Here is a 12,812-nt window from a genome sequence, read left to right as displayed (position 1 = left end):
GTCTAAACTGCAATCTGTCAATATTCAAGTTTGATTAGGCTTGACAAGATTTTGGCCGATATATATTACTATTGTACAGTAGAGAATGTACTTCTCAATGTTTTATATATATATATATATATATATATATATATATATATATATATATATATATATATATATATATATATATATAAATGTTTTGCTTTTTTTTTAAATGAGTTAAAAAATAAACAGGCAATATAGAATTCATTAAGATATTTTTAGTATGACAAATCAATAAAATGAATACAAAAATGTTTTGTTTGTTAAATGTTTTAATACATTTTGTTTAACTATATAAGTTCCTTGATTACTACAAATTAATTTATGCATTAAAAAGACAGAATTTGGGACAAAATAGAAATTTATTTCTTAGAGCCCTGAAATCATTTTTTTTTTGTTAGGTTTCTAAAAAATTGTTGTTACATTTTAGAAGTTTCATAACTTAAAATAATTGGAAATGATTTTTGATTAATAAAATTTAACCATTAAAACGGAATCCAGAACAGAAAAATCCAGAAAAAAATTTGATTCGCGGGAAAAGAACTGGAATTTAGGAAAAAATGAAAATTGTTTTCATAGGGCCCTGGTGAAGTTTTCCCTTTGCGTCTCTGGTGGGAAAGATGTGATGATACATTAGGATGTTAGGATCCTCATCTACAACTCTCTGACATTCATAAGTTTCCCCATCTTTTTACGGTGTCACCGTCATTTATTTGATTTCAGCACACAGACTCTTCCCAGAGTGCTGAAGGTCATCCCACTCTAGGAGTATAAATCACTGTGAACAACCACATGAAGCTCATAAATTCAGCCTATTATCACTCTCCCTCTGTCACTCTCACTCCTGTACGCCATAGAGATCAATACTGATCGATACACAGCCCGGGCTCTGGATCCAGGTGCTCGACTGGTGTCTGTGCAAGCTAATCCTGATCATAAAAACTAATTCTAGTTCAGAGCTTCTGTATTGTGACAAGCAGTGCAAGATTATTGTGTGGTAGCTCAAATTTACAGAACAAATCCAAAGTGATGGTGCCATTTGTTGGGAACAGCTGCTTGCAGAACTTTTAAACAAAACTTTCCTGTTTGATATTAAAGGGGTCATTTCATGAGGAGTCAGGTTTTCCTTGATCTTTCGAGATCAAAGAGCGTGATGTACTATAAAAACACTCTGGAACTTTAAGTTCCTCTGCAGTCCAAAAAGAGAATTTATTGAAAACGATCTAAAATGGATTGTTTGTTAAGACATGACGGTTATTTCGAGGTTTGGCTGGTTCTTGCTAAGGTAATATACTGTAATTTGGCTGAATTTGCAAGTTAGCGTATATCCATGTGATAATTTTTTGTTGGACTTGCTAAATGTTAAAAAAAGGATGGTATGACCAGAATGAAAAGGTTCAGAATGGAAAACATGACTTTCTTTGCTTATAACTCTATAGATTAGCCAATCAAAAGCAAGACAGATGCAATTTACATATGTACAAACAGCTTAAAGGTAGCTACAGTAGTTTCATAGAAAGGTCAGAAAGAGGGTGAAAAAGTGGTTTCAGGGGAAAGAAATTAAATGCACACTGTTTTACACTTTTTTTTTCATGATGATTAGTTGCACTTTGCTCGAAACCTTTCATGCAAGTAAATAAATAACTATAATTGTAAAATAATTTTCACCATATTATCAATATTGTAATGCAATATTTTTTAGGACATTTCAATATTAGCATAACTTGTAAATATTTTACAATTTAAATAATATATAATTATTTTTTTTCATGTTTTAAATTACATTTTTGACGGAAATGTAATAAAAAATTTAAAAAAAAGATTGATTGATTGATTTGATTTTGGGGTGAACCCTTTACAGTCTTTACAGTCACTTTAAATCAAGTTAATTCATCATTGCTGAAATTAAATATTTTTTCTTTTTCTTTTAATTTTTTTATTTTTATGAATCCCAGACCTTTATGGGATTTTGGTAGATGTTGTCTGCTCCGTGTCACTGGCTCACTCATGACATGTAACGACCTGTAAAGTCAATAGAGTGGTAACTTTACCCACAATGCCCTGAGGAGAAACTGAAACACAGTTATGTGGCAGCAACCTTTATGATTACTCACTGTTCTTTCTTTTTTCTCTCTAAACTTCTATAAGAGCTTTTAACAGTTGGTTGATTCTTGTGCTCTCAGATTCGTTACCTAAACCTTTAACACTTTGTTTACAGCATTGCAGTCACGGTTTCTTCAGGAAATGCAGATGTAGTTGTGTCTGTACCTCTTATTTTGTCTCTGAGGCAATTTGAGGGGCTCTGTGTGTGTTAAACAGATGTTTGGACTGCTGCTAATGTGCTGCTTGTAACTCACTAAAGCATTTTATGCAAGGAAAACACACACACACACACACAAACATCCATATGTTCCAAAATAAATATTACTTCTCCGTCAGATACCTGAAAGCTCTGACTCATTATGATGGATGCGCTTTCTTCTTTTTTCACCCTTCATTTCTATTGATGTTTCCCTCAGTAATTTATTATACTGACCAGACAAGAACTATAAATGAGTGTGTGTTAGGTACACCTCGCTAGTACCGGGTTGGACCCCTTTTTGCCTTCAGAACTGCCTTAATTCTTTGTGGCATAGATTCAACAAGGTGTTGGAAACATTCCTCCGAGATTTTGGTCCATATTGACATGCTAGCATCACGCAGTTGCTGCAGATTTGTCGACTGCACATCCATGATGCGAATCTCCCGTTCCTCCACATCCCAAAGCTGCTCTGTTGGATTGAGATCTGGTGACTGTGGAGGCCATTTGAGTACAGTGAACTCACTGTCATGTTTAAGAAACCAGTCTGAGATGATTTGAGCTTTGTGACATGGTGCATTATCATAAAAGGATGGACATGGTCAACAACAATACTTAAGTAGGCTGTAGTGTGCACTGTAGTGTACCAAGAAAATATTCCCCACACCATTACACCATCACCACCAGCCTGAAACAAGCCAGGATGGATCCATGCTTTCATGTTCTTTACGCCTAATTCTGACTCTACCATCTGAATGTCGCAGCAGAAATCGAGACTCACCAGACCAGGCAAAGTTTTTCCAATATTCTTTTGTTCAATTTTGGTGAGCCTGTGCAAATTGTAGCCTCTGTTTCCTGTTCTTAGCTGACAGGAGCGGCACCCGGTGTGGTCTTCTGCTGCTGTAGCTCATCTGCTTCAGGGTTCGACATGTTGTGTGTTCAGAGATGGTATCCTGCATACCTTGGTTGTAACGAGTGGTTATTTGAGTTACTGTTTCCTTTCTATCATCTCTAACCATTTAATCTCTGCCCATTCTCCTCCGACCTCTGACATCAATAAGGCATTTTCATCCACACAGATTCTGCTCAATGGATAGTTTCTCTTTGTCTGACCATTCTCTGTAAACCCTAGAGATGGTTGTGCGTAAAAAAAAAAAAAAATCCCAGTAGATCAGCGGTTTTTGAAATACTCAGACCAGCCCATCTGGCACCAACAACCATTCCACGTTCAAAGTCACTTAAATCCCCTTTCTTCCCCATTCTGATGCTCGGTTTGAACTTCAGCGAGTCGTCTTCACAACATTTGCTGCCATGTGATTAGCAATTTGTGTCATCAAGCAATTGAACAGGTGTACCTTAAAAAGTGGCTGGTGAGTGCATATATATATAAAAAAATTAAAATAAGAAAATAAAAAAAGAATATATATATATTCTTTTTTTTTTTTTTTTTTTTTCAGACAGACATTAAGCCGAGTTCTGGAGCAGATCACTCTGTCAGAGCTGATTGTTCTTTAAATGCTGTTTTTAGTCCTTCTTTCAACTTAATCTGTGCCCGGGAACCAGCCCAAAGAGCTTATAGAGTCTGAGTAGCTGGATTGTGGGCTATGAGTGTGTGATAGTGTTTGTAAGACTGCTGGAGACACTTTCTTCCATAACAGTAGAGCTTATACTCCCAAAGATCATGTCACTCCACAAATCACTCTCTTTGCATTGTGAAAGAGAAATACATGCTTTATAAAGATGAAGTATGCCATTTTTTATGCTACTAGCACCACCAGTTTATTAAAAATCAGCTCCACCATTAGATTTAAAGAAGTGAGTTTGATGCCAGACTACCTGTTAATCTGAACCAAAGAGTTAAGGTTTGGCTAGTTAGCCTAGTTAGTTACTGGCAGATAGCATAACTATACTCTCTGGCTGTAAAATTAATAGCTATTTGAAAGTAGCCATGTTTTGGTAGAATACTTTATTTGCAAACAATTTCAGTATGTTTTAGAAAGTATTTTTTTTAACAGAGCCTCATTTACTTATTTAGATTAAACAGCTTTTACCAATATTAAATGATACATAGTATATTATTATTTTCCTGTCTTCTCCGTTTGATTTCACAGCTCATAAAAGTCATTAGAAAAGTGTTTGTGCACATTCAAGTTGTTTGTGTTGATATATATTTTTGTGCTCTTATAGTAGCATTTTACAGGGACATATCCTTCACCATGTGTAGCATTTATTTATTCTTTATTTTTTCCCCTGAGTACCCTAAAAATACAGTTTATTCAGTTTTTCATGTTCACTTTCCAACCTCTACCCAACCTTTAGAATTACTTGTACCCTTTAGACCCTGCATGTAAATGACCTCTGTTATGCTAAACTTTTCACATTTTAAAATTTGTTACTACACAGAGTTAGCTGTTTTCAAATGCTGGAATTCTTTGGAAAGATATGCAGGGCCATAGCTAATACATTGAGCACTGTTTAGCCACTTAGGTTATATGTCAAAAGTGCAAGAAAAGACTTTTTCCTTCAAATTTCAATGACATGGTCCCTTTAACACTATTCCAGGCTATATCACCCCATAAATTTAGCCTCATTAACCCTTAACGATCACTTATTACCCGCTCATATTATCTGGATTGTGAATCCATGCTGTCTGTCTTTTTAACATCGTCATAAAAGCTCTTTTATTTCATTAAGTGAGTTTAGTGCTGTGATCCTGCACCACGGGCCTGTAAAATCAGCTGCAGACTCGCGGCTCAATGGTGTGCCATTATTCAGCTAGCTGTTAAAGCAGGTGGGTTCTAATGCATTCACCGTGATGCAGTTAGGGTTAATTAGTGAGTAAGCAGTCATTTAGCATGGTGTTTCCCAGCTGTTGTAATTTAACTCATGTACCCCAAAGCTTTCAGGAAATTGTTTTACTTGTGTGGATTTCAAATAGGTCACCTGTGAGGTTTTTATGCATTTTGTAGCAACATTACTCCAGTCTTCAGTGTCACATGATCCTTTAGAAAAATCATTCCAGTATGATGCAATCATTTTTAGCAATGTTGAAAAATGTTATGTTGCTTAATATTTTTTGTGTAAACCCTAACACCTTTTTTTTTTTTTTTGGGATACTGATGCCGAAACTTTTGAACAGTAAATGTAATTTTGAGGTTTAAGAACAGGGTATTCACACCTGGAATAGCTAGTGTATATATGTTTTTCAAACAGCCATTTTTTTGCATTGTAGCTCACAAAAGTTGTGCTTCACAAAACTTCATATACACAACCTATTGTGCATTTGATAAGGCATACACACACACACACACACACACACACACACACACATACACAGAGAGAGAGAGAGAGAGAGAGAGAGAGAGACGTTGTTTAATATTGATAGTGACAGCAGTGGTTATCATTATAAATATTCATAGTGATTTAGTTTGTATGTGTCTCATGAGATGAGGGCAGCTCATATCTGTTAAATTGCTTCTTTGTTTTCAGTCTCTCTTTAGGCTGCGGTTTGTTTGCATCTCTCCATGTCCTATTTATTATTTTCACTTGCATTTATACAATGCTTTTCCTTCAGCCATTATAGAACTAATGGATTTCTGTGCATTTGAGTGTGTATGTGTTTCCTGGTTCATGGTTTGAATCTGTGTATGTGTGTGTGTTTTAATGGGTCTATGTTTGCGTTTGTTCACTCGCATCATTTCTCCTGAGGAGTTTTGTCAGTGTGTGTGTGTGTGTGTGTGTGTGTACATACTCATCTTGACATTTGACTTAGAGACAGTTCACCCAAAAAATAGTTACTTGGGTTATAAAAGCATTATTTTTGCATTAATTATTCAGTGAAGTCTCATTTATGTATTACAGGAAGGTTTGAGTGTGCTAAGTTGCTAAGCTAGTCATACTAATAAGCACACAAAAAATCAGAGCACACACACATTTGATAATTAATTAGAGTGTGCTGTTTTAATTAATGCTTTCCAGTATTTGCAGTTCATTTATAATCAACATTTCTCTCAACTGATTTTGGTTTAGATACTGACCAAAATATTATCTTATTATCTTATAAGCTTTGGAAAAGAGCCACTGGTTCAGCCCTGCCTGCTCAGTGCTGATCTTTAGTTATGGCACCATAGTTTACTGTTATCTTTCACTTACTTGTAGTCTCACATAACCACACTGTTGTCTTGCTGGATTAAATCTGGCCCAGTTTGCAGTTTATTATCAACCCACTTAGAAACTGGAAAGGTCTGAATCACACACAGCACTAATAGACTTACATTACAGTTAATGAAGAAGAGAAGAGGCTCTGTACTTTTGACATAAGTGGTCATATTTCTTTATCTAGGTTTCTGTTCTCAATTTTCTCTAATTATTCTTTACTTTGAGTCTTTTTTTTTTTCTTTAATCATAAAAAAGAGGACAGTCACTGATGATGGTCTGTCTATAAAGTATATCCGCTGGCTTAATTCAGGCCTCATATTCTTGTTGGCAAATCTTCCTCTCTCTCTCTCTCTCTCTCTCTCTTTATTCTGATGTAGTTTGGTTGTGTTGTTCCTGTCATACTCATTTTAATGCCTCTTTTTTGTTGTTGTTGTTATGGCCAAATGAGAACGGAAAGCTGATCTATCTCTCTCTCTCTCTGTCCACACCACTTCTCTTCATTCTCCTCCCCTTCTTCTCTCTTGAAATCACTCTTTTACTTATTTTCTTATCATGGCCCTCCAGTTTGTTAAGACGTTCATCTTGCGTGTGTGTGTGTGTGTGCGTGTTTATCTAATTGCTGTAATAGGTTTATTTAGTGAACAGTTGATAAGTCTCAGACATTGCCCTGAGGCAGCACTTGTCTTCCTTGTTGTGTGATGATTTTATTTTTACATTTAAATTCATTTCATTCTGTTAACCTGAAAAATTATACATTTCTATCTAATCACTTTATTTAAACCTCTAGGCTGTTATAGAAAGTGTATACACAGAATCATGATATACAAACTTTATGTTTATAGGTTTTATTGACACGGTTATTAGAATTAATATGACTTTGCAAGTTTTGATTTGTTGAAATGTCTGTTTGCATGTTTGGCATGTTTTGATATGTTTGTAATGTATTTATGTCTCGTGGTCTTAAATAGTTTTCGTAGTTGCATATAGTTTACCATATACTAAATTATTTAAAATAAATCTAATTACTAAAGGCCAATCTTGCCCCCCCCAAAATATTTTTTGTTGCTTAAAATTATGGTAAAGCAGCATTTTATGAATGATTTATGAATCACCTTTCTTTTTGGACATGCCTATAAGAATTTTGAGTCCGATTGTAACTTGTGGAGACATTTTTCAGCTAATCTCAGTAGATTAGTGAGGCCCTAAGGGTCTCAGAGGAGTGTAGGCCTCGATGTGTGTGTGTTTTGGCAGATCGCTCTGTTGGATTAATGTGTCACTAACAGCTTAGTCACAGATCCACTTTGACCACCGAGACTAATACTCTCACACACACTCATTTGAGTGTCCTAATAAGTCGAATTTACTCAAAACATTCGAGGAAACTTGTTCCATCAAGTAGCTAATGGTGTCTCTCAAACTCGTCATTAAGTTCACCTAATGTGCTTTTTGGAAAGAGTGAACTTTATGATTAAACTAATTGCAAGTAGATTCAGCTCCGTGTTTCTGCTCAGTAATTTCTGTTGATTGTTTCTAACTCATTGATTCTAAATTAACTTAATATGAACTAAATTAAAATCATCATATTAATTATATTGTGAAATATTATTGTAATTTAAAATATCTGTTTTCTATTTTAGTACTGTACATTTTAAAATGTAGTTTACTTGGATGATGGCAAGGCTGAATTTTCAGCATCATTATTCCAGTCTTCAGTGTCACATGATCCTTCAGAAATCATTCCAATAGGCTGATTGGTGTTTAAGAAATTATTATCAGTGTTGAAAAGGCAGTTGCATTGCTTTATGTGTTGAGTTTTTTTAAATCTGAGATTTCAAGTTAAAAAGAACATTTATTTGAAATTGAAAAACACAACAAATGTCTTTACTGTAACTTTTGGTCAGTTTAATGCATCTGTCTCCAATAAAAGTATTTATGTAATAAAAACTAAGTACTTACTGATCCCATTTTTTTTAACGGCAATGTGTGTGTACACACACACACTAAAGGCCCTTCTACACCAATGATGATAGCTATGAAAATAACACAGAGGAACAATATAGTTGAATAACTTTGAAAAAGTTTTATTTATTAATTTATTTTTTATTACTGTAAGCCAATCAGAATCCATCCTTTAAGGAGCTTCACCATTCAAAGCAGCAGGTGAAGCACATACTTATAATAAACAGAACAGTGTGGATACTGATATAGTTATTTTAATTTTATTTGTACCTGTGGTGTGGAGGGCCTTAAGACTTGCAATACATATCCAGATAATTAAAGCTAGAAGCCTTTAAGGAAATTAAGTAAATATTACAGTTATTCCAAAATGAGACATTGTAGTTACTTTTGTTTTATTTGTTTCTGTATTATGGTCATGGCACTAACTGTTGTTGGCTGTTTGGATTTGAGTGAATGAAAAGAGGCTTTTTTTTGTTTGTTTGTTTGTTCTGTGGATGGTCTCTTGTCTCATCTGTCACAGCAGGATCTCTGTTGAGGGTCTCTTCTCACCCAGGTGTCACTTTCGCTTTCATTTACGCTGAGATGTCTGACATGTGTCAGTCAGAGTCTTTTTTCAGGGTTTGGTCTAAACTATCAGTTCAGTCTTCAGGCCGTTCCTCTGCTCTTTTTATGAAGTTTGGTGTCTTTGTGTTTCTGTTGGGCTGCTGTCTGGAGATCCAGGTGTGTGTATTTGGCAGGCTGAGCAGAAAAGATGAGCAGGGAAAAGGGATGGAGTAGTGAGAGAGAGAGAGAGAGAGAGAGAGAGAGAGAGAGAGAGATACGATCACCTCTGCCGTCCTCTCTCCGTTCTGATCCCTGTCCGTCTCACCTGACCTGCATTAAGTCTCCTGTCATCGTAGCGACGGTTGTCACACTAACACCCGGAGCCCCGGCACTGTCATCACTGCACTTATGGGCCTGTCAATCACACTGACAGAGAGAGAGAGAGAGAGAGAGAGAGAGAGAGGGGGTAAACAGAGAGAATTGTGAGGACAGTGCCTGAAGAAAAGGGGAGGATTTTGTTTTTGCAAAAGGGCATGAAGGAGCGATAGAAAGGACAATGGACCTAGAAAATCACATTCATTCATTTATTGTTTGCTTGCCGGTTTGATCTTTTGTTTATTTGCTAGTTTATTTATTTATTTTTTTTTTTATCCTGATGTTTGTTATTTCATTTGTTGTTTTAATTGTTTTATAAAGTCCATAAATGAGAGTCTTTTGTTTGTTTTTCTTTTTATAAATTTGGTTTAATTTATTTTCTTTTTCTGTTTGTCTGTTAATCTTTTGAGTTTTTCTTTGTCTTTTTTCTTATAAATTTTTTAAATATTTTTTGTTCTTACCTTGCTTCTTCTGTCCGTTTGTTTATTAATTTGCTTATTATTTCAGTTATTTTCTTTTGCTTTCTTTTTTGTTTGATTTTTGTTTGCTTATTCTGTTATTGTTTGTGAAAAAAATTATTGAGGAAGGCTAAAGAGAAGAAAAAGGCAAAAAGACTGAATCATTGAATTGTTTTTGCCATTTTTGTATATTTGTTTAATTATTTATTGTTTTTTGTACATTTGTTCTTTGTTTTTTGTTTGTTTCTTACTTCTTTCCTTCCTTCCTTCCTTCCTTCCTTCCTTCCTTCCTTCCTTCCTTCCTTTCTTTTATTCGGTCTGTGTGTTTCTTTTCTTCACAGATCACACTGATTGGCTGAATGCGTTCAGAATTGTAAGCTCATTGGCTGTTTAATTCAGTTATTGAGACGAAGGAAGTGAGCATTGCTGTCCATTGGTGTTCCACCCGTGTCACAGTAAAACTCTGGCAGCATTTCGTCTAACAAACTGTTTTGGCCGGTTGGCTGAATACACTATAGATTGACATCAGGCGAGCACTGGTCATGATCCACACTCACAAACACACACAGAGGGTGAGGTCATCATCAGGGCAGGGTTGAATCATGGATTGTAATAGTGGCACTGACAGCAGCACAACTCAATGACCCTGTACACCAGCAGCACCACCAGTCAACTGAAACCCCATTACCAGCACCCAGCCGTGATTCATCACAGAACGCTCGCCAGAGAGAGAAATTAGACAACAAGCTCTTACATCATACGCTTACCTTGACATTAACATCAGCACCACTAAAAATTAAGTAAAACTGTAAAAGAACATCAAATTTGACATCCCGTTTCAATGCGAATCAGTCTAAAATAATTGAATCAGAAGCACAGTCCATCACACTCTACAGGCACGAGCTCTGGGATTCACACACATCAAAAGGGATTTGTCAATGTGACAAACACCCAATATAGACTCCGCAGGCAGACTCCTGCAAAAATATCCCATCAGTGTAGCATGAAACACTATATTAGCTGAAGATCAGACTTAAGACTGTACATTTTTGGCAGAGGCTTGGATAAAAATTCAGCTTTATCAGATCATTATTGAAATGCATTATTGAAATGAAACTGTTTATACACGTTTATATTCGTATGTTTTGATTTTGTCATATCCATTAAATAGCCTATAATATTTTTATATTTGGATGGCTTGGTATTACTCTTTTTTCCACTAATGTTTCTGATGGTTTTGGTATAAACCTGTCTCACTTATTATGGCCTCATTATTTTTGGCCTTAAATGTCACATAAAGAAAACAAACTATGGTTGGTCACTTTAAATGTCATCAGATGGTCTCTTCCTGTCCAAGCGGCCAGTTCTTGGCTCGATTAAGCTACAAATTGGACCAGACGTTGTCTATTTGCAAAGTCTGTCTACATAAGTCTATTGAGAATGAGACTGTGTATGTATATAATTACAGCAAATAGCTGTGGAAAACTCTACAGATCAGTTTCAGTCGACCAAATAAAGCCCCAATAACAACTGTCTGATAACAGACACCTGCACATCTGCTTTGATAGATATTCATTTCCAAAAAGAAAACTAATTCTCTCTATATCAGGATCTAACAGATGTTACACTTGCCGTTTGTGTGTGTGTTAGAAGAGAAGTGTCACTTGTCATATTCTGTTTTTCTTTCACACACATCCGCAGCTGCGCTGTTGTTTCTGTGGTGACTTGTTTTTTCACCCTTTTGTAATAATTTGCATAAAGATACAAGTCAGGTTTGAATCTGTTTCCCTTCAGCACTGAAGAACTTTATTTCCACATGCACAACCTGACACACACAGTTTATGCTGTCTATGTGCTATTTACTTTACTGGGATCTCTCTTCATGTTCCTGTTCTGTATTTATTGTCAAATGCAATGTCATTTCGGGCAGTTTTTATGATGTTGATGAGTGCCAAATTCAGCATCTGTCACTGTGGTTTCTGGAAACACTTAATTTTCCCACTTTCATTTATGCTCATTAGATTATAACATTGTTATCTTAGCAATGAGTTAAGTCAAACTTTTTTGTAATGAATTGTGAGTCAAGTCTCCAGTGCATGCACTTCTGTATAATATTTCTGAGTTTCCGTCTTTATAGAGCACTCCAAATTGTATAGACATCAATGTGGCTCACTGGGGTTTAAACAGCAGCAGAAATAAGGCTGAGCGAGTGTGGAGGTGTGGGTGAACATGTCAGTGAGACCACTTATATGTTGTCACTCATCTTTACTTTTTTTCCCCCTTTACTTTTATAAAGGCAGTTCTGACAATTTAAGAGGTGAAGCAAAAGCTTGTGTTGTTTTGGGACAGAGGACAGGGCGCCCAGTTCTTGCCAGCCCATCTGGTGGTGAGGAGAGTTCTTCTCCTTATGGTCCTTCCTGAAGAGCGTCTGTGTGTGTGTGTGGTGTGTGTGTGTGTGTGTTCAGCGTTAATCGTGCAGAACAGAGTACTTTGTAGGGTAGGACAGGGGATGCTGACACCATCATCTCAATATTAAAACACTGAAACACACTCAAGGATACACAAACACACACATTCACATACACAATGACCAAGAGTATGTGTCTTGATGATGCCCATTGCTCCCTGTTTGTGTGTTTCTCTCTGCAGGCCACGGATAATGACATTGGCACGTTTGGAGTGGTTCGTTATTACTTCAGCGATGAGCCAGACCAGTGAGATTATCATTCATTAACATACTGTGACCTTTCACACTGATACAGCATCCTGTTTAATTCATTCATTTCCTCTGATTAATTTAATCCACATCTCTGTAGATTTGCATGCCTTTCTCTTCTGTTTCCATAGACTGATTTCTTCTGTGGCTGTGTTTCAAATTAAATACTACCACACTGTTTACTTCATGCTATCTATCTCTCTGTTTATCTGTCTGTCTGTCTGTCCGTCCATCCATCCATCCATTTTTATGGGAGTGTTTTCACTAGTCAGCTGTAAAC

General features: G+C 36.0%; 1 protein-coding gene across 1 annotated transcript in view; it reads left to right on the top strand.

Annotated features, from left to right (window-relative positions):
- LOC113069740 (cadherin-23-like) overlaps positions 1-12,705 on the top strand; it is a 90,141-nt gene extending 77,436 nt beyond the window's left edge. The window contains exon 12 of the mRNA XM_026242855.1: positions 12,466-12,705. Coding sequence (XP_026098640.1) covers positions 12,466-12,534 — 69 coding nt within the window. The 3' untranslated portion in view covers positions 12,535-12,705. The remainder of the gene's footprint in view (positions 1-12,465) is intronic.
- Positions 12,706-12,812: the final 107 nt, after the last annotated feature.

Source organism: Carassius auratus, unplaced genomic scaffold (genome assembly GCF_003368295.1).
Source record: "Carassius auratus strain Wakin unplaced genomic scaffold, ASM336829v1 scaf_tig00002494, whole genome shotgun sequence".
NCBI classification, from domain to species: Eukaryota; Metazoa; Chordata; class Actinopteri; order Cypriniformes; family Cyprinidae; genus Carassius; species Carassius auratus.
Note: the sequence above shows the minus strand (reverse complement) of the source record. Positions and strands in the feature narration are given on the sequence as shown.